We start from the raw sequence: 22,943 nt of genomic DNA, 5'->3' as shown, positions 1-22,943 counted from the left end.
AAAATGCGGAACTTAAGTCAACGAATGTGGAATTACAGTGAACAATTAATAATTTTAGGTTCAGATGTAAATCAACGCTCAACATACAAACGATTTTTTGATCCTTGCCTGCACTTACACACAACGATCATCATTTAAATTTGAACGATAACGATTTTTCGCACGATAATCGTCCCATGTAATAGGGCCCTAAGGCCCGATTCGGCGAATTATCGCTCGGTGGAATAGAGAAAATGATCAGCTGATGATTTTCTTCCTACAACAGATGTAAGATAAGGTCTTACTTGGTCTTAGCATGGTTAACCATTTCCCTCGAATTATATAAAGCAAAAATAAAGTATATGACCGACACAATCAAAATTTTTTATGCAAAATAAATACTTTATTAATATATTTAGAAATCAGCCCTTGTGTATAGAGTAACAAATGTATATAGTTTTAGACTTTCCACAATAGTTATCCTCTCAAATATTGTTCCAATAAGAGCTCATATGAACAAAATCCTAAAATAAAAAACAAAAACACACTTCTGCTCCAATCAATGTGCCACGACATGCCGGGTCTTAACATCACTTTCACATAAATATTTTAACACCTATTAACAGATGGCGTAAGGGAACAGAACCAGAAAGGACCAAGCTCACAGAAGAGAAGACCTTTCTATGAATGTGTGAATTACACTGGAGAGCACAGTACAGTATAGGAACAGAAAAAACTGTTATAGTGTTAAAATATGGCACCAGAAAGTACGAGAAGCCGACAAATGTTTAAGTACTTCTGTGTAGGAAGCTTAACAACTTTCAGTGTAAAAACTCAAAAGGGGTTTAAGAAGGTCTAGCTGTTTTAGACAGAGATTACATGCCTACATTTTACAATATACACTGCAAAAAGTCTGCTCTTGACTGTGTACTAAAGAGGTGGCATTGCATTTATGGTTGAAAATCTTAAAAAAAAAAAAAAAAAAAAAAAAAATGGAGCTGCTTATATAGTAGTCATTCAAAGCCGCTCCACCCTTGGAGCTGTAAGCATAGACAGACTGCAGAGAGTCCACTGTTTGCAATACATACTGCACTATGGATTTGTTGCTTAGTGTGCACACCATGTTTATCACAACTAGGTGTTAGTTTAAAACCCCTTCAAAAAAGTAGTTTAAAAGGAGGTAAATGTATGAAATCGACCACACAGGTAACAAAATACATCCAAAAGGCAGCTGTTAGGAAGGCTTGCTTATGTTATACATGTCACTACACACTTGTGCCTTATGTCTCAGTGATATCTTAATGGCTCCAATACATCAGTATTAGCAAAGGTTCAGTCCCCACAATTGTTCCTTCCACTATGTGCAGGTGACTGGTATACTTTAAAGTGGCACTACACAGCAGTAGAAAGAAAAAAAAAAGTTCCTTACAAGCTCAGAGTGAATCACTTATTGCACAGTCTATACCTCATGGAGGTCAGTGTCAAGGCTATAGGCACTTTAATATTAGTCATTTTATTTTACCCAACAATGCATTAACCTTTGTACACCCCCCAGCAAATAGGCAAAATCTAACACAGAGAAAAAAAGGGAAATGTTCAAGTTTAAAATAAAAAAATATCTGCAAACACGTAAATTAAAATAAATATGGTCTGAAACCTCCACAGTCCTCTTATTGACAGTAAGCTAAGAAAAAAAAAAGTGCCCGAACTACACAAAAAATACATTGGCAACTATTTGGGGGTGGGGGGGGGGGATGAGGGATAGAAAATAAACAGTAGATCATTTCAGCAGCAGATAGTCCTCCCGGATTCCTGAACTTGGCATAATAGCTTCATCCAAATTCTTCTTACAGGTAGCCAAGAGTTAAACCAACTTGTGTGACTTCTGATCTAGATAGAAAGAAAAGAGTATGCAGATTTTAGAAACAAGCTAACTGTAAGGCTATGTGGTACATATAATAAAATAACACCACAATAGGGCCATAATTGTGTGTGAAAAAAATGCAATTTTTTTGCACAAGCATATTGTAAATAATGAGCATGTTCTTTATTAGGAAAGTTATAATCAATTTTGTCCAGTCTTCTATACTCAGTGTGTGCACTGCCACCCAATTTCCCACTGACTTCAGTGGAGCACATTATTACATTCAAAATAAGTCTGTATTTTGGTATTATTTTACTGTTTGTGAGCAAAGCCTAAAAGGGGATGTGCGCCTTTATATTCTATTTAGATTATGTGCTGATCTATTTCATAATAAATATTTATTTATTTATTATTATTTGAGGGCTGCGGGAGCAGAGGCGTGCAAGCCCTCCCATACAGACACTATGGGACACTGAAGCAGGCTGGATTCCGCGGCGGAGAGCTCAGTCACTGAATTCCGTCACTGAACATACCCTTCGACCTCTAAATTTCCAGCAAAAACAAACACAAACAATTAAGGGGTTTTCCAATCTGAATAAGTTTTTCTCTATCCACAGGATAGGTGATAAGGAGGTGGTTATAGAACAGACACAAAATTGTCCCCAGAATTAATCTTTTGCGTACAGTATTTTATTCACTTGCTATGTGGCTGCCAAACATTTCCAAGCACTGAAAATGATTGCCACGTGTTGGCCACACAAGCATTCAGGGAATTAGGATGGGGACAAGGGATGCATACCTGTCCCAAAGTCCCCTGACCTGATCGGCAGCGAATTCCTCTCTGCAGCCAGAAGTTCAGGTATATGTGTATATGAACGCGTTGTGACAGTAATGTGCACAACACCCACTCTGTTCCAATAGGGGTTGCCACAATGGTATGACAGTAAGTATTCCATGGATACCCGAGGTTCTGGCCACAGAAGAATTCACCGCAGAGGTGAGGGGATTTTGTGACAGGTATTCTTTAAGTCAATTAATTAATAGAGATGAGCCAACCGGGTTCGAGTCGATCCGAACCCGAACGTTCGGTATTTGATTAGCTGGGGCTGCTGAACTTGGATAAAGCTCTAAGGTTGTCTAGAAAACATGGATACAGCCAATGAATATATCCATGATTTCCACATAGCCTTAGGGGCTTTATCCAAGTTCAGCAGCCACAGCTAATCACATGCCGAAAGTTCGGGTTCGGATCGACTCGAGCATGCTCCAGGTTCGCTCATCTCTAGCAATTATTTAATTTAATGACCCATGGAGAAAGTTTTCTTTGTGTTTTTGGGTGTGTGTGTGTGGGGGGGGGATGTTGGCACAGTAGAAATCAAGAATAAAAAATATTTTTCAAGATGTGTCCGTAGTTTTCTAGAAAACCAATAAATTCTAAATTGATGACAAATCATCCCGAAATCTTACCCTTTAAATCCTTCCGTCATTTTTTCCATCCATTGATCGCACTGGAGAAGTTACAGCTGCTAGTAGTCCACTTACTATTTCTCGTCGAATATCTCCGACAATGGCTTCTTTAATCTGAAAGGAAAAAAAAATATTTAAATAATTTTGTCTAACTGGCCCATCTTGCACAGATACAGTAGGTCTTAAAGAGTCACTGTCGTATATTTTTTTTTTTGCAGAAATCAATAGTCCAGGCGATTTTAAGAAACTTTGTAATTGGGTTTATTAGCCAAATCTGCCATTATCTGCATGTAAAAAGCCTTTTCCCAGGTCCCCCCCTCCTTCCTCTTTTTCATCCACTCTGAAAAATCTGAAAATTGTGACTTGTTGCAGGAGACGTACCCTGTCTGCTCGAGGGAGAGGGGAGGGGGGGAGGAGGAAGGAGGGAGTTAGCCGGCAGCAGAAAGCAGATAAGAGGATTACAGGCACGGAGCTGGGTGACAGCTGTAATCCGAGCTCAGACAGGTCACTGGTGACTGTCACAGGAGATATCCCGTGAGGGATTTGTAGATTAACTCTTTGTTGTCCTGTTTTGGTCTTTTCTTTAGCTCTCTCCATAGGAGAACAATGAAGACAGGGGGGAGAGCTTCAAACTGCTTTTTCATGATAAAAATGCATTTTTCGGATAATAAACCCAATTACAAAGTTTCTTAAAATCGCCTGGACTATTGATTTCTGCAAAAAAAAAAAAAAATCACGACAGTGACACTTTAAATTGAGAAAATAAAAATTCTTACTTATTGCCATAAAGTGCTGTTCTTTGAATCTTTATGTCTTATGTAAAATTATTACAACATAAGTATTATATATAATAACAGATATTATATATAATACAACATCCAATATGTTTAGCAGCTGAAGAATAGGAATAGTTACATTGCACATGGGCATGTAGTCACTTGCTGGGCTGCGTACAATCACTAGGGAGCGCTAAACTTACATCAGTAAGAAGGAACACTGGAATAATAGCTAGTGAAGAATAAACACTGTTCACAGGTGAATGCACCTTGTCTCCAGGACACTGTTAAGTTTACGGATCAGGTCTCTTACAACTGCAGTCAAATTTATCTAACTAAACATAACTGCTAAACTGTTAGGCCACAGAAATAGCTACAGTATGAGCAAACAATATACACACGCACATAAGCTCTCTTAGAAACAAAAATATTTGAAGGCAGTTAATACAAAGTGGTTGTTTTCTCTGGAAAATGCTACCGAATTCCAATATAAGGCCAACGCACCAAGAAAAGTAGGGGCTGTGTTCCATCATTGTTTTCCAGTAACTGTTTGGCAACTTTAATGGAGTAGTCTGGTTACAGGCACTGGATAGGTGATAAATGATAGGGTGGTGGTCGGCTATTTTTACCAGTGCCTTAAACTTTGAATGGAGCAGTGGTCCATTTAAACTGCTACTATCCAAGGTCCTTCAACTTAAGACTAGAGATGACTGCAACTTGAGCATGCTCGAGTCTGAATGTTCCGCATTTGAACACTGGTGGCTAAAGTCATTGACTGTTTTCATGTTTTCCTGGACTCCCTATGGCTATATCTAACTTCTTCAGCCACCAGGTTTCAAATGTGGAACATTCAGACTCAAGCATGCTTGAGTTGCACTTATGTCTATTCAAGACCACTGTTCTGGCAAATGGTGAGGGCCCCAGCAGCCTGGACCCCAGTGATCTATCAACTATCCAATGATATGATCACGTTGTTGAATTGTGACTGGCTGAAACAGGGTTTTGGATATAAACCTACATGGCACATGCTTACTTGGCTAAAAGTTTTCCTTTACAACTTTGCTGTCAATTCCGTGGGGCACATTCCAATCTAACCCACTTAATACTTTGTGCCAACTGGAGGAGAAAATCATTGAGTAGGCAACACAGACATCAGTAAATTGTTATAACCATGATCATGTACTATCCATGACTTCACCAGTGTGTGCGTACAGAGTGGGCAGTGCCCAGGTCACTCATGCCACCCAAACAGACACATGATCTGAGAGATGAATAGGACACTGTTCCAACCAGAGCCCGAACAAGGAAAGCCATGTAATAATAACAAATACAACACATTTCTTCTGTCACCTACTATTGAGAACTGGATCTAGGCTCAAATTAGCGGAGAACAAAATGTTGACTGTATTAGACATTGTTCTATAAGGAATGGTGCAGATCACACGCCCACCAGCTAAAGTTGGTTTTGCATATTGGGAATGAATAACTCCATTTTGTGAAATATCAGTACAAGGCCGTAAACACTAAGCCCGCAGTCCACAAATACTTTCTTTCCATGACAAACATTTCAATTTTTACTAATTATATGTGAAGTCTATCACATTTTGTTATGCCTGACTACATGTTGGGAAGTCACAGAAAACAGCATGCGATACTTGGCTGTACAATGAGCCGAACTTTTACAGAAATGACTGCAATCATTAAACATTTAAGAATTTCTTACAGTTCTGTTCAAACTGAGATATTCTCTATAGCCACAGTGGCTATAAGCAGGACAGAACAGAATATGGAAAGTGACCTTAAAGCATTTTTCATCTAAAGTAACTTTTAACTTTTATCTGACATGTCAAAAGCTACTTATTGCACCAGGTCTCACTCCAGAGACCTGCTGCTATCAAGAGATATAGCAGTGGGTAGCGTGCATCTCTCCCCAAATGTCAATCAAATCACTTCATTTTGTTCATGAAGGGAAAATGTCAGATGTTCTGCCAGCCAGAGTGTGGAGCACACTGCAATGCACTCCCCCCAGCTGTATCTCAGGTTTGAAGTGGGTCTCAGGAACGAGATCTGATGCAATAAGTAGCTCAGATCATTAGTTTCGACATATATGACGACAAGTCAAGAGTGTTTCTCATACTTCCCACAATAAAAAAAAAATAAAATGAAAGAAGCACTTTAAGATATGTCTGCAGTGTGTCTGGAGTCACCAAGTCACTGGTTTTCAATTTGCCACTTTGTGGGTCTCTCAACAGACCTGAATGTTGTTGCCCAGCCAATCTGCGGATCTTTACTTACCAGTCAGTCACTCTTTACAAGAACATGTGACCATTACTTCCAGCGAATGGCTGTAGCCGTTACGTCAGTGTCATAAAGGACCCTTTTTTGGGGGTGTTTTTGGGGTGTAAAGAGGTTGTCCAAAGCTACCATATTTTTCTAAGCCTTGACAACCCATTTAACATTATCAAAAAGGGGAGGCACCTACTCTGCACTTGGTTTCAATGTTGCTGATGACTGTCAGCATATAACTGCTCCTCGTGTTTATTAACACTATGAATTGTCCTAATACCTCACATCCAATCTATTTAAAAGAAACATTATTTCTAAATTCTTCTAAAATCTCAGAGAACGTAACCTACCTCCCGGATTACTTGTTGCAATTCTTGGTTTTCTTCAGGACTCCAACGTGAAGCTGCTTCAGCAACAGGCGGATAAAATTCAGAGTCTCTATTTTCTGTTGACTCCAATTTCAAGCTTTCTTGTTCTTCTGGTGACTCATCAGCAAAGTTTTGATTGGCACCAGCTCTGGTCGGAGGACTTGGAGTTAAAGCTACAGTAGCGCGATATACAGATTTTCCTGGAGGTGTTTGGATTCTGGGTTTATCAATGGAGTCCGAGGACTTTAAGGGGCCTTTCCTATATTTATTAAGTGGACTGGAGCAAACCGAGGAAGTATCAGATTCACAACGATCAACCCCTTGATCCAGTCTTGTGTCTTCTAAGCCTAGCTCTGATTTGAGATGGCTCTGCTCTCGAATCAGCTCATTCACCTAAACAGGAAAAAGAAAAATTTTGTTGTAATTTGTTTTTTTAAGCATAGCACGGGCAATTGAAAGCAGATGTTGCTCCAGAAGATTGAATTATAAAAATATATTAATTGACTGTTTAAATTTTATTGAGTTTTTTTATTTAAAAAGAATTCAAGATATTTATTTTTTTTAAAAAATGTTGTGCATATGATTGCATAACGTTGCGACTATACACCATTTTTCTGGTTGTGAAAGCATTGATAAATTCGTCCTCAGGGGACACTGTAGTGCAGATATTTGCAGCTCTTCATGTATAACATTTTAATTGAGAAATGATTTCCAAAGTGGAAACTGGAAATACAAAGAACCAATATGAAAAGGAAAAAAAAAAAAAAAAAGTTCTCACCGGCTCCATGACGTTCAGCGGAGAGGTGAACAACAAACTGTCTGTACTCCCTCTTCCACCATACATTCCCTATAGAGAAAGCAAAATGACATTTGAATTTGTGACTGTACAAGTAGAAAAAAAAAAAAAAAAAAAAAAGGATGAAAACTGGACGCACCATTGCTGCTTGGCGTTGAAATGGAGAGGAAACATGAAAATTTCGAAGCTGTTCTTCAAGCGTCAGAATCCGTTCATCCAGCTGTAGCTCCAACTCCTGCAGCTCTACTCTGACAGAGTTCCTCAGACCTTGCAGCTGATCAGCTTCATACCTAAAAGCACCATACAGGTTTTAGTAAATTTACTCTTCCTTCTTAAATATTTTCATAAAAATGTAATCAACAACCACGTAAGGTCAGAAACTTCTGCTTCAAGAGTAAAAAATTGTAAAACAGTCTTACACATTTATGTTAAAGAGTCACTGTCGTATTTTTTTTTTTTGCAGAAATCAATAGTCCAGGCGATTTTAAGAAACTTTGTAATTGGGTTTATTAGCCAAATCTGCCATTATCTGCATGTAAAAAGCCTTTTCCCAGGTCCCCCCCTCCTTCCTCTTTTTCATCCACTCTGAAAAATCTGAAAATTGTGACTTGTTGCAGGAGACGTCCCCTGTCTGTTCTATGGAGAGGGGAGGGGGGAGGAGGAAGGAGGGAGTTAGCCGACAGCAGAAAGCAGATAACAGAGGATTACAGGCACGGAGCTGGGTGACAGCTGTAATCCGAGCTCAGACAGGTCACTAGTGATGGTCAGTAGAGATATCCCGTGAGGGATTTGTAGATTAACTCTTTGTTGTCCTGTTTTGGTCTTTTCTTTAGCTCTCTCCATAGGAGAACAATGAAGACAGGGGGGAGAGCTTCAAACTGCTTTTTCATGATAAAAATGCATTTTTCGGATAATAAACCCAATTACAAAGTTTCTTAAAATCGCCTGGACTATTGATTTCTGCAAAAAAAAAATTCACGACAGTGACACTTTAAAGTGCATAGGTTTTTTTTTTTTTTTTTTACTCATACACTATTATAGAAGTGGCATAACAGGCCTCTCTGCTGGCACCAACGTTCAAATAGTAAAATGATGCAAAATTGCACTGAAAAGTGGCCTTCCATGGCAATGGCCTTCTTAAAGAAAATGGCCACTATGCATAATGTGGACTGTCAGTTATATGACGATCTGGATAAGACATGGCCATCTCAAAAAGTTGGTCTTTAGAATTCACTGTATGTTGCACTGACAAAAAGAAAACAAAACAAAAAAAAAAACTATATTATCTATCTACAGTATATCTCCTATGGTGTCCACCAAATATAGCAAACCTTTATATGTGATTAATAGAGGCAAAATCTCCAAACATATTCACCTCTCTTCTTCGGTTAGATGCTGATAAACCATGGTCTGCTGACGTAACATGTTTAGTTCCAAGTCCATCATTTGGGAACGGAATAAGTTTAAGCTTCTTTTCATGATCTGCAGCTCCTGGAATGTATTCTGAAGTAAAAGCAGACAATTACACACTGATCTAAAATACAATAGATCAAAATGGAGAAGGCAAAAAAAAACCTAAAATACAACAGATCAAAATGGAGAAGGCAAAAAAAACCTCACTTCATACAGCGACTGAATAGATGATTTCTGGCTATAACCACTAGCAGTCAAGTCATTTCCACGCATTACAGGATGCTAAAGAGGGAAATATAAAAATATATATATATATTAATGAAAATTTAATGCAATAGTCTGCTACATATTTCAGTTGCAAATGAATAAAGAGGATTTCTTAAAAGGAATATGTTACTGTTTAAAGAGAATGTACCATCAGGTACATCGCTTTGGTTTTTTTTTTACCCTAACTGTTCAGCACCAGCACAGGGGCGCCGGTGGTGTGGTACTTTTTTTTTTTTAACCGGCGCCCGGTTCCTGCGCACAGTACCGGTATATTTCCGAGCTCAGGAATAGACTGGCGCAGTGTGTGGGAACTGGGCGGCGGCTCAAAAAAATGGACCGTGCAACTGGCATCCCCGTGCAAGCGCCGATCTGTTAAGGTAAAAAACTTACAGCAATTATGTTAAACATATTAGCAATACATTCCTTTTACCAACTTTTTGTTAAAAACCTAGAAAAAAAAAAAGCCTAGCTTGTATATTTTTCTATTGCATGTTTACAGAACATATAATATATACACTACAATGTGACATTTTAAGCTATCCAAACAATCTGATGATCCGCAATAAACTACAAATGTGACCCTTTAAATAGAGAACTATTTTTGTTTTTTCTACCACTTGTGAGGTCCCTATTCCCATATTATAAAAAAAGGAGCAGGCAGTGTTTATTTAGTGGACATCAGAAATACAAAGTTTACAAAAATATCCTTTGACTGAAAGCCAAAAATACAGACTTTCAGTACATTTATTCCCTTGTAGCAGGATTCAAGTTTGAAAATATCCTTATGTGACCTAATATTGAGAATGTTTCTATTTCTGAGTTGCCTTTAGTACAATCTAAAATAAGGCTTACTACTATGGACTTGTTCTCCAATGTAACCAGCTGCATTACAGGGCTCAACGGGAAGGATTTTGCACAAAGCAGTGCACATACCTGTGAAAGATTTTGCAGCGAGCTTCTTATATCATGTAGTACTCTACGAAGTTGCATTTCAGTAGTGGATGGAGGAGCATTTAAAGGTAAGGAACACCCAGAACAAGATCTGTGAAGAGATCCATAGCCAAACCTCTGGCTATATGGACAGCTAAACGGGGGCACCATGGAGCCACATGTTGCACCAGAACAGTTTGGGACACTGTGGGTGCTCCAGGCTCTTGCATGTTCACACAGCGGCCTTTCATGCCAGTCAGACTGGAACGAATGAAGTGAACATGAAGAATGTGACCTGTTGGAGGAAGCATGGGGAGTACATGACTGAGGTCTGCGAAGCGGTTCTTCTACTATTTGTCCCATGCCGCTTTTCAGAGCATCTCTTGTGTCAGAAACGGGAGACCTGAAAACTGTACATTTACTTGTAGTGTCAAGTTCCTCTGCTTGTTCGGATAATTCATCTTCCTCTGGTGAATATCTGTAAGAAAATGTTGGGGGGCTACACACAGTTGCTTTCCCAGAATTTAATACAATGTTTACTTTGGAGACCACTCTCACAGGACTTAACAGTGGAGTGGGCAGAGACTGAGTCCTTCTGAGTGGGTACCCAGAGCTGGTGTACTTGTGCCTCCGCTTCAACAGGTCTTTTGAAGAGATCATGCTACGACCAGTTCTGGATTCAGCCGTCTCTGTAGCAAACATTTTCTTTTGTGCCCGTTGTAATGCCACATTAACACGATCCACAGAATGGGAATCTGAACAACCCAAACCAGGTAACCTATGATATTCAGGAAAACTGTCCAATGCCTCTGATATATGATGAGTGGTATAAGAAATGGAATCGTATTCACTGTTTGTTTCCAGCTCGCTATCAGCCATACATTCATGTTGTAGGTCAGAGTCTTCCTCACTCAGGCCATGACTGTCATCTCCAGCAGCATTAAGATCTTCACTAGACTTGAGCGCCTCCTTTTGAGGGTTTTGAACTTCAACCATTACATTTTGTTTTTCAGGTTCTTTTTCTGCAAAGAAGGCTGCGCGTCCCAAGTCAACAGGAGTCAAGAAATCATCGTCATCTAGATCAATGGATTCCCTTTCATCATGAGCTCGTGGAGTCCTCAGGTCTTCTCCTACAGAGGTTACAGTAGTCTCGCTGTCATAGCTGTCTGCACTACTTCCCATTGCCTGCAAAGAATCTTGAACCTAACAAGACAAAGTGCATTCATATGAGATCAAGAAAGATGAAAGTCTAACAGGGCAGGATCAAATCACTCATAATAAAATACATAGATCGTAACCCACAGAACAATCATTGGTTTTGGTTCTAATAATTTAGTGTTACCATCATTTAAAAAAAACAACTTGACACGGACATGTCAAAAGTTATGATTGGTGGTCTCAGCACTCAGACCTATCACAAGAACTAACTGCAAGAGAATTCCTATAGAACCTATGACCCCTACAGGGAGGAGATATTGGATATAAGCACTCCTTTTCCGAGCAATCTCTCTTGTTTATTCTAGTAAACTGCGTGGGTCCAAGCAGCCAGATCCCTGCAGATCAAAACACTTAAAATAGGTCTCCGACATGACAATGTTTTTTTTATCAGATGACAGTAAATTTGGGTTTTGGAGCAGTATGTTATTGGGGAATTTAACAGTCAGGAATTTTTGTGTGAGACTTATTCTAAACAAACATTTGTAACCTTAAAGCGAATGTGCCATCAGGTAAATTCGCTTTAAGTTTTGCGCATGATAGAACGGCCAGTGCCGTGGTCCCTTTTGTTTTTCTTAACTGTGGCCTGGTTCTCGTGTGTGGCGTTGTTCTATTCCCAGGCAACGGGTGGGGGTGAAGCACTGAAGGTGGGCCAGCTCGCCCACAGTGTGAGGAAACCCCTGTCCCTCTATGACGCTGCTTAATTAGAATCAATGAAGCCGCATCATAGAGGGGCAGCGGTTTCCTCCCACTGGGGGCGGGCACGCCCAGTGCCCAGGAACAGAGCGGCACTGCAAAGGCTGGCCGGCGGCGTTCTATCCATGGGCAAAACTTAAAGCAAATGTACCTGATGGTACTTTCAATTTATTTTATTTGTTTTCCTTTTATGCCATACTTTCAAAAAGAGGGACAAGGCCTTACATGCTATATTATAGCCAAAAAACAAACAAACAAAAATAAACTACAGTTCCACAAAATTTGCTAAAACAGGTATTCCAGGCAAGCCTAAAAATTCTGAGAGAGTAGGGGTTGGAATCTAAGTAATACTCCAGATGCCCCTGCAGCACCACTGCTCACAGTCACCCACTGGTCTTCCTGTATCTCCCAGTGCCAGTGTTGTCACAGCCCCACATGTACTACCTGCTCATCCGGTCAGGGCCTGCAGAGGTGTTCTGCCTCAGTCATTTATTATTTAAAATGCTGGTGTTTAATCTATTCCTCCATATGCATTTACTTCCTTTACCTCACAAAAGGATTCTCTGAAGGGGGCGAAGACAATGAGCTGATGAAGCTAGAAAGGCATAAGTGTTATCAGGCCTCTGTACAGGATGCCACATTATATTAATGTACCTAAAATAAAAAGTGGGTTTTCAGAGTCTCCATGGGCCAGACTATTACAATTGCTGGTTAATATTTATTTGCTGTATAAAACAGTGCGCCGGACTGTACTTTTCCACATGGAGGCATCAGGGAAACAAAACATACACCACATGGTACATGTGTTATATATATTCTAGCAAATAACAGAAGCCATTTAACACCGTGTGAAGACTCTCTGCTCTATGTTAATGCAGACATGATGAATTCTTACCGGAAGAGAATTGGTCAGTAGACAGTCCCCAGATGTGTCTTCAGCAAAGCCACTGCTATCAGAATGCTGGCTGGCCGTCCTCAGCAGATTATCTGGAGAGATAAAATTAGGTCTTAGTGATCAGAAACTGTTGTATTGAAAGATCCGGTTGCTCACCCAGAAATAAAACCGCAACAATGTTTACAGGGGATTATTAAGACGCCATTCTATGATTTACATCCATGTAGACTGTATAAGCTTTCCCACAGAAAAACTATTTAAAGCACATTTCAAACTGACTAAAGGGCATGCAAACACAACCATGGAGCAGCCCGATTACGTGTTATACATAGTAAATACAACAAAAGCGTCTACATTTTTTTTTTTTTTTTAACTTTTCCCCAACGCACAGCATTTAAATAGTGCGGGTTGTCTTTTCTACCAGCTCCTCACTAAAACTGCTGCTGCAATATTCCCTCCATCTACCACAAGGAAACCAAATCATTTGCTCTGATCAAATATAGACGGCGACTTATGTTAAATTCACAGAAGCAGGGAGGCCTAGAAGTCCCTTGATGGTGCTTGTTACAAGGCAACTTTATGGCAATAAAATTCACTTGAATGGATCCCCCCCCACACAAAAATGGAAAATTGTGCTGTTTTCTAAACCTAGATGATTTTTTTCTTTACCGCCAGCACCTCACCTAGAAATTGGTCAGAAAATAAGTGTTCTGGGCATGCTCTGTGACCTGTAAAGGGGTCACTAAGCATTTCACAGCTAAAGCAGACCTTATACATTAGACAGCTGACAACTATTCCTCCTAACTCTCCCATATAAATACACTTCACTCAACATGAGTAAGCTGAAACTTAACAGTCATCTTTCTATCAAAGGGTGGGCTCACACTGCGGAATCCGCACGGAGAAGTTCCAGCAGATTCTCTCGCTCGTACCACTTCTCGTAATCCCCTCCCATAGACACCATTCTATGGCCAGGCCAATTCCGCCAACTGTTGAGAGAATTGACATGTCAATTCTTTCAGCGGAATTCACCCCACCCATAGAACTGAGTCTATGGAACGGGCGAAGATGCGCGAGTGGGTACAAGTGACGGAATCCACCTAAACTTTTCTGTGCGGATTCCGTAGGATGAACCCACCTTAACATGTGGCATGCAGAAAAAACTGGGGACAACTCCCACGCACAATAGGTGGAAAACAAGTCAGCAAGTTTGGCTGACCTTAAAGGGTTTATCCAGGACTACCAAAATCTCACCTATGTTCTTGCCAAAACGCCACCACCCCTGTCCTCAGTTCCTGTGTGGTATTACAATTCATTCAATTCAATAGAACAGGGCTACAAAATCCCACCCAAAGTAAGGACAGGAGTGATGCTGTTTCTAGAAGAAAGCTGTCATGTTTTTCCAAAGCCTGGTAAACCCTTTAATCTAATAAGAACGGGCACCTTTAGTCGTGATGACTGCTATATAAAATTGACTTTTTTATATATACTTTATACACACACTTTAATATCTCTTCTCGTATCTTGTTTTAAGTGGGGAAAAAAATAAAAGGCATTTCCCTTAAGTAAAAAAAAAAAAAAAATGAACTTCTTACCTTTGCCTATTTTTTCCAATGCCAGATGACTTATGGGTGGAACTTGGTGCGGTTCCTCCTCCGCACTCTGCAACTGTAAAGAACATACTAGTTAGACTCGATACTTGTGTTAATACAGGAACATGTTCTGGAGCTCTAGACTATTTTAAAGATTCTTGACAAATGCGGCCGTCAAAGATAAAAGTATCAGGGATCTGCAAAACGAGAATGTCTTCCTTGCAATAAAACCGCAAAAACTTTGAGCAACCCACATGTATGAGACAAACAACTATGAATAAAAAAAAAAAAAAAAAAAAGAAGTAAAGAATAGAAGAAACCTGCACAATACTTTCCAAAGCACAGAGGAAGTACCTTGTGACATGTTTTAAACAAAGAAATCCCGCTGTAAAAAGCAGCTACTGAAAATATGAATCACGCACTAGTTTCCTGTACGGCAAACTGAGGTCTTACAATAGTTTGGCAGCTGTAATAGATCTGGGAGGTAAACATCCATTGTGGGCAGTAAAAGCTTCCAGTCTGCCTCGTGTTGTGCTGAAATAATTGCACTTTGGAAATCTTAATCTATATCTCAATGGTTGTATCCACTTGATATCGGAGCAAGGTGAACCTCAAAAAGTGAAACATTTCAGAAGCTGCATAAACAGTAACTTATTGTAGCTGTTTAAGAAGCTGCAGAGCCGGTCCTGAGAACATTACATAAGACACACATGGAAAATGTGCACACTGATAAGCCGGGTTTACTCAGATATCCAGAGGGTAAATATACCCAACACATAACAGTAAGGGACATGAACTTAACAACCTGCACCATTCAGCCATGACACTAAAGGGGCTGACGTAAGTAACGGCCATTATCACATCAAAGAGCGAAATATAAACAGGCAGCAAGTAAACGGTCAATCGAGATTTCCCTATGGGGATATGCTACTACTCTGGACAGTTCCTGTCACAGAGGTGGAAGCAGAGAGCAATGCGTTAGTCTGCAAAGAATACACCACTTCCTGCAGAGCATACAGCAGGTGATAAGTACTGGAACACTTGAGAGTTAAACTGTAGTAAATTACAAATCTATTAACTTAGACAGTTGATGTGAAACTATTTTTTCTTCCCCCCCCAAGTACATCTTTAAGGTCTCGCTCACATCCTCTCTGTTTTGGGCCTCCCATCAGATTCCATTTTGGATCCTGACTAATGCCACAGACTATAATGGGATCGGTTTTGTTTCTGCCCATTCATTTACCAAGACTCAGATTAAAAGCCCACTTTATTTTTTGTGGTCTAGTAAGGACTTGCAACGAAATCTGCGATGGAGCCCAGTGAATAAAGCTCCGATGAAGATGTGAACCTTACACTGTAGATGGAACCACACTGTAGATGGAACCACAAAGCATTGTGGTCAATGACCTGCTGGGATACCCACTCCTACTCCACACTGATGAGCGGCAAGACCCCAAAAGAGCTGCCTGTGGATGGATACCTGTCTTTGGTATGTCCCTTGTCATATCATCAGACTCGTAACAGAGTTGGATATTGACTGAATGGGGCTACTTAATATGGGAGTTTCCGTACAGGGGTCATTCCCTTTGCTGCTATTTCCTTCCCTGAAGGGATATCTGGCTAGTCCTGTATTTTGAAACCCATAACTGAGGCTCTGCAGACTTTTTGTATCTTGATGTTTCCCAGCGGGCAGTGCGCCTAGGAGGTCACTGTACTGAGAGCTTTAACCAACAGCCAACAGTGTTGTCTTTGGCTTATCTCCCTGATATTAGTGATCCATTTGCCATATTACACTGTGGATGGGCAGGAGCTTGGGTGGCGCCTACTCAAGAAAAAGATGGCACCATAAAGCATTGTGACAGATTATCTGCCAAAGATTTGAAGACAAAACCAGGAACAGACTGTAAACAGGGAACAGGTCATAAAGGAAAGCCTGAGATTTTTCTTTTTTTTCAAATCCATTCCTGGCTTTGGCTTTAAATCTTTGTCAGATAATTCTGTGTGGGTGCCTTCACACCTACCGACTCGCAGCTTTAATAACGCTGCAAGTCGGCTAGGTCCTGGCAGATCACTGTCAGTACATACACGCAGCGGTCTGAACGACCGCTGCGTGTATGTAAATCTGCCGGCTGCTTAACCCCTTCTGATGCCGGCCGGCCGCCTCCGGCTCAGCTCTGTATACATTACCTCCGCGCTCCACGGGGTCCCGGCGTCCTGCTCTCCCGCCTGGCTAATCAGTGGCTGTGGCAGGGCAACACACTGATTGCCGGGCGCGAGAACAGGACGCCGGGACCCCGTGGAGCGAGGAGGTAATGTATACAGAGCTGAGCGGGAGGCGGCCGGCATCAGAAGGGGTTAAGCAGCCGGCAGATTTACATACACGCAGCGGTCGTTCAGACCGTTGCGTGTATGTACTGACAGTGATCTGCCAGGACCTAGCCGACTTGCAGCGTTATTAACGCTGCGAGTCGGTAGGTGTGAAGGCACCCTGTAAATGGACCCTTAAGCTCCTGAGTTTGACACCCCTGCACTAGGGGTTAGAATATGGTCTCATGGACATTCAATTTGCACAAGGTATGCCGGCATTTTTGATGCCTAGAATGGGCAATAGATGGGAATGGAAGACTATTATGCTGGGTTTTCACGTAGTGAAAATTTGCCCGATCCTACGATGAATGATTTTTATTTTTTTTTATAACGATCAGTGTTTAGACGGGATGATATATAGTGCGGAAAAATAGTTTTGCGACAGCTTAAGCCTATCTCGCACATAGGTTAAACTGTTTACACGGAATGATCTGCGAATTTTTTGCGAACGACGATTTAAGAATGTGTTGTAAGATCAAAATGAACGATTTCTCGCTCGTCGTTTGATCGTTCGCTGCGTTTACACGTACGATTATGGTTCGAATTCGAACGATATTCATTCCGTGTAAACGCAGCATTAGTCATACTTATAAGAAAGGGCTTTTGCTCTGTCAACGGGTTGTTTTGCTTTCATGCCAGACCTGCACCACCATTTGTTTACTGAAGAATATCCTAAAAAAGGAAATTTCATTTCCAGCAATTCACCAACAAATCTATTATTAGCTGATGAGAGCCGTAAGAGAAGTTACTGGCCATGAGAGTTTCTGCAGCTTCCCTAGCAGTGTACTGAAACTGCTGTTCATGCAATATTTTCCTTAGCAGGACCTGAACTTCAACATTAACTATATATATATATATATAGATGAGATTATATATAGATAGATAGATAGATAGATAGATAGATCTATCTCAAACAGATCTTTTCTGCACAACATAAGAGCAACAAAAGTAATGCAAATCCCTTTTCACTAAACCCTCACAGTGAAAAGAAAATAAGGAAAGTTTCCACCAGACAGCCACAAGATAGCAGTGTTCACCTGGAAATGTAAAGGCTTGCTTTAGAGGATCAGCAGAGACGACTTTCTGGAAAAATCCAGCAGATGGGAAAATTCCCAAATGATAAAGTTTTAAATAGAAAAAAAGTCTTCAGCCCCAGAATAATATAAATAAATGTCTATGGTTTATCTACTATCTCTGGACAGGCCACTATGCAAACTAAGAACAGCCACATTTACTACATCATAATAAACTGTGCAAATGTAGAACACTGCAGTCGTGACCACATCCAAGAAAATAGGGAAGAACTTTTAGGAAGATGTGAAAACTTTTTAGAACTGGTTATATTAAAAAGGTTGCACAACTTCTAGGAGTCCAGCAGCCAATATGCCTAGACATTTCTTGTTGACACCAAACTTTTTAGGTAATTTCTATCACTTTTTAGGGCCAGTTCACACGAAGTAAAACTGGGGGAATTCTGCCAGCCTCTGCGTCATACATGCAGTCTATGGAAGGCTCGCACGTCTCCTCTCTGCACGGAAGAATGGACATGTCAAATCTTCCGAGCAGAGAGGCGCGGTGAAAGGAGGCGTGCGAGCCTCTCACAGACTGCCTGTATGACATGGAGGCTGGCGAAATCCCGCCAATTTTACTCTGTTTGAACTGGCCCTTATAGTTTGGTTAAAGGGATTACTGTAGTCTGTAGTTTTCTTTTTTCTTCTTTTTATATCCTGCCCTACTTTCTTCAATAATATGCCCTCCTCAATCATAGATGAGGATTTATAAGGAGAAGCTCTAAAAGGTCTCATGGAATAATTAAAAAATTTATTTTAAACTCAAAATTTTCTTTCATATATAGCTCCTATGAATTTCCATTGTTTGTTCAGCATAGATATTAGGTTAGGAAGGACGGGCCAGTCTGGGCTCTGTCTGTCCCTGTACATTTGATATACGCCGTGAGCTTTCTAGCGCACATGGCAAACGTGCCTATAGGCACCAATTTACCCACTGACACGACAAGTGTTCCCATATAAATAATACGAATCATAATGTGCTTTAGCTGTAAAGATGGATATTGCCTCCTTTACGGCACTAGCAAGATACTGTAGGCCTCACTCAGCTCACATAGGAGGGGGATACTCAAAGAGAAGCATTTTAAATGGGATTATTACGTCTTAAAAAAACATGGCTGCTTTCTTACAGAAACAGAACCACTCTTGACCTCAGTTTGGGTGTGGTTTTGTAGGTCAGTTCAATTGAAGTGAATGAAGCTGAATTGTAAGCACCACCCTCTTCTTCAGGTTGTGTGTGGTAGTTTTTTTGCAAAAGAAAATATCTGTCTTTTTGTAACCCTGGATAATCCCCTTTAAAGTGACTCTGTACCCACAATCTGACCCCCCAAACCACTTGCACCTTTGGATAGCTGCTTTTAAATCCAAGATGTGTCCTGAGGTCCGTTCAGCAGGTGATGCAGTTATTGTCCTAAAAAAAAAAATTTTAAACTTACAGCCCCGTGCCCAACGGCCGTGGCCTACCCCTCCTCCCCACCCTCTTTATCATTAGGAATGCAACTGGAACATTTTCTCTTGTCTGAACACTGCACAGGTGCCTTAACGATCCAGCTCATGTTCAGTATTCACACAGCTGATTAATAGGAGACAACCTGTCAGGTCAGACAGGTGATGAATAGTAGAAAACCAGCCTGGAGCATTCCTAATGATGAAGAGGGCGGGGAGGAGGGAAAGAGAGGTTGTGCCAATCTAATGCATATACAATCTAGGCCCCTGGGGCTGCCAGTTTAGAAGTTGTTGTTTTTTTTGTTTTTTTTTTTAAGGACAATAGCTGCATCACCTGCTGAACGGACCCCAGGACAGATCTTGGATTAAAAACAGCTATCCGAAGGTACAAGCGTTTTTTTTTTTGTTTTTTTGTTTGTTTGTTTTTTTTGGGGGGGAGGTCAGACTGTGGGTACAGAGTCGCTTTAAGAACACCCAAGGTTATAGAAGGAGTTACTGGTTCTTTGAACTTTTCTTCATTTGGATGCCAAATGGTAGCTGTAAGCTATCCTGGCAATAATATACAAAAAAAAATTCTCAGGCGCCAATGTTAATCAGAAGTGAAACTTCTCATACGCAGCATACAAAAGGTCAGATCAATCCACTTCTAGGGTCTGGAGTTACCAAGAGAGAGCGAGGGGTGCGTTCTGTTCAGAGCTAGTCCTCAGTTCTGGGAAATTTACACCGATTACAGAGTGCACAATGTGCAGACTCCAGACAGAAGGGGAACCTGAGAAGGAACAACGTTCAGGTTACTCAACACATTGCTTTTTTTTCTTGGAAAAAACACCACTTTGACATGTGTCTACATAGCACTCATTGTGCCTGGTGTAGGGTTCTCTTTTTTTTTCCCCCCTGAATAAGTTGTCACTATTTCTGAGTGGTATATTAAAAAGGAAATGTATGCTTATCTAATGCGGCAGAGCGCATGGCACCGAGGGACCAAACCCATATCAAAACAAGTGACATTCACAGTTTCTGGAAAAATTAAATACAGAAATAAGGGAGAAGTCTTCCTTTGTTTAAAAGTCGCCTACCAACCCTAAACTTCTGTTTCCTGTCAGCAATCGCCTTGTACTATAAATGACCAAAGCAAGCTGTACCAAGTAGTGTTATTGTACTGTAGTGTAAAAATTATTACACCATGAACACAAAAAGAATGAAAACAAACAAAAACTAACATATCAAAAGTTCTCATTGGTCAGAGTTTGAGTATTCCGATCCCCACCTATCACTAGACATAGATAGGAGAACTGCGCTAACTGCTTTACTCAATGTCTCCCTGCAGAAGACAGTCTATAGTAGAGCCCCTATTACACAGGCCAATTATCGGGCAAAGGGCAATCAGCTTGTGTACAAGGGACAGCGATAAACCGACAAACAAGAAAATGGTCGTACATTGGGCAATTGCACATTTTTGTGTGTCCAATAAAATAATGGCCATACATTGCCATGTGTTAACAGGGACGTGTCTAAATAGTAGCTTGAAAGAAAAAAAAAAAAAAGAAGATGGTCCAAAACATTTCTTAGTTGTACAGGTGTCCAGAAAAATTTGAGTTGTCTACAGTTTATCTTTATCATGTACTGAATAGCAATTACATATATTTAAACCGCCCCTTTATAAAGAATGAGAATGATATAACCCTCAAGATTAGTCAATTGTAATGGATCCCATGGACCTGCTGAAGGGACTAAACATGGCACTGGTCATGTGGCCTGGTATTCGGTCCAGGTATCTAACAGGTAAATAGTAGATACAAAGATAACTACAGCTGTGTTCAGTACAGTTCAGTTCTAATCCTGAAAAACCCTTTTAAAATAAAAAGGTCTACATGGATGCATTGAAACATTATTTCTAATTTACAGTCATTATCAAAATGTACAGTTTGACATGCTTTTAATTAACACCCCCGCCCCATGTGATCACTGTGTTTTTTTTTATTAAACTATTGGCTTAAAGGGGAAGTCTGGACAAAATAATTTTAAGATATGTTATTGCCCAACAAAAGCTATGAAAATTACTAATAGACACTTATTATGGGAAATTCACCTATAGTGCATTTTTCCTGCACTTACTACATCATGGAGTGTTCAGGTCTCTGTAAAGTCGGTGACGTCACGTCACAAACTGCCCAGACAGGCTGGAGCAGCAGGAGTTGGCAGTTTATGTGATGTCACCAACTTTACAGAGACCTGAACACGCCAAGCTGTAGTAAGTGCAGGGAAAATGCACTATAGATGTGTTTTCCATAATAATTGTCTATTAGTAATTTTCATAACTTTGTTGGGTAATAACATATTTCAAAATTATTTTACCCGGACTTCCCCTTTAAGGCATGTTGATGTTATGGATTCCAGTAAGGTAGCCACACAAGCTCAGTGAAAGGAGAAGTCCGGTGAAAATTTTTATTAAAGTATTGTATTTTCCCACAAAAGTTATACAAATCACCAATATACACTTATTACAGGAAATGCTTGTAAAGTGCTTTTTTCCCTGCACTTACTACTGCATCAAGGCTTCACTTCCTGGATAAAATGGTGATGTCACGACCCGACTCTCAGAGCTGTGCGGGCTGTGGCTGCTGGAGAGGATGAAGGCATCATCCTCTCTATACTTTGATAAAAAATTTCACCAGACTTCTCCTTTAAACAGCAATTTCCTAGTTTGTCCAGGAAGTATTGGTAGTTAGTCTCCACCATGTATAGAAGGGAATTGAAGTGATCATTGTAGGAAAAGCTATCCTTAAAGTGATACTGTCACCCCCTTTTGTGCATTCTGACATCTCTACACAGGTGTAAAGGGTAAATTTAGCAGTCTTCACACCTTATTTTATATCATACGTCATGGTGCTTGTTCAAGTAAAAAGTGATCTTTTATGAACTGCAGATTCTGTTAAGTGGCGGGGCCTCGCGGCATTAGCGCAACTTAGCCCCGCCCACAACACCACCGTTGCCCCCCCCTTGGTCATTGGTGGGCCGACCAAGAAGGGGTGGGGCGGGACCAACGGTGGAGTTGTGGGCAGAGCTAAGTGGCACTAATGCCGCAAGGCCCCGCCCACTTAATCTGCAGTTGATAAAGGATGACTTTTTACTTGAACTAGCACCATGACGTATGATATAAAATAAGGTATGAAAACCGCTAAATTTACCATACACCTGTGTAGAGATGTCAGAATGCACAAACTGGGTGACAGTGTCACGTTAAGCATCTTAATTTTTTTATGTTGTGACAGATTGATAAATGGCTGCCAGAGACCACAAACTTGACATGTGTCTGATCCGCCAAACAAAATCATCATGTGCACAATACCACAGGAGTACACTGAAATGCACAACGGTAGCAGCCAGTTTCCAACCATACATGGGACTAGTGTTAAGAGTACCGGGACTAGTGTTAAGAGACTGTTCGGGTTCGGCATTTGATTCCCTGTGGTTGCAGAAACTGGAGGCCGCCCTAGGGAGTCTTCGAAAACATGGATC

General features: G+C 40.6%; 1 protein-coding gene across 4 annotated transcripts in view; it reads right to left on the bottom strand.

Annotated features, from left to right (window-relative positions):
* Positions 1-373: 373 nt before the first annotated feature.
* ITPRID2 (ITPR interacting domain containing 2) overlaps positions 374-22,943 on the bottom strand; it is a 59,075-nt gene continuing 36,505 nt past the window's right edge. For 3 of the 4 annotated variants that reach the window (XM_069983059.1, XM_069983058.1, XM_069983061.1), the window contains 10 exons: positions 14,548-14,620; positions 12,953-13,044; positions 10,150-11,349; positions 9,157-9,231; positions 8,912-9,039; positions 7,676-7,826; positions 7,519-7,587; positions 6,723-7,133; positions 3,311-3,424; positions 374-1,869 (listed from right to left, as the gene is read on the bottom strand). In XM_069983059.1, coding sequence (XP_069839160.1) covers positions 3,314-3,424; positions 6,723-7,133; positions 7,519-7,587; positions 7,676-7,826; positions 8,912-9,039; positions 9,157-9,231; positions 10,150-11,349; positions 12,953-13,044; positions 14,548-14,620 — 2,310 coding nt within the window. In that variant the 3' untranslated portion in view covers positions 374-1,869; positions 3,311-3,313. The remainder of the gene's footprint in view (positions 1,870-3,310; positions 3,425-6,722; positions 7,134-7,518; positions 7,588-7,675; positions 7,827-8,911; positions 9,040-9,156; positions 9,232-10,149; positions 11,350-12,952; positions 13,045-14,547; positions 14,621-22,943) is intronic. The other variant, XM_069983060.1, reaches the window with a different exon arrangement.

Source organism: Dendropsophus ebraccatus, chromosome 9 (genome assembly GCF_027789765.1).
Source record: "Dendropsophus ebraccatus isolate aDenEbr1 chromosome 9, aDenEbr1.pat, whole genome shotgun sequence".
Taxonomy (NCBI): Eukaryota; Metazoa; Chordata; class Amphibia; order Anura; family Hylidae; genus Dendropsophus; species Dendropsophus ebraccatus.
Note: the sequence above shows the minus strand (reverse complement) of the source record. Positions and strands in the feature narration are given on the sequence as shown.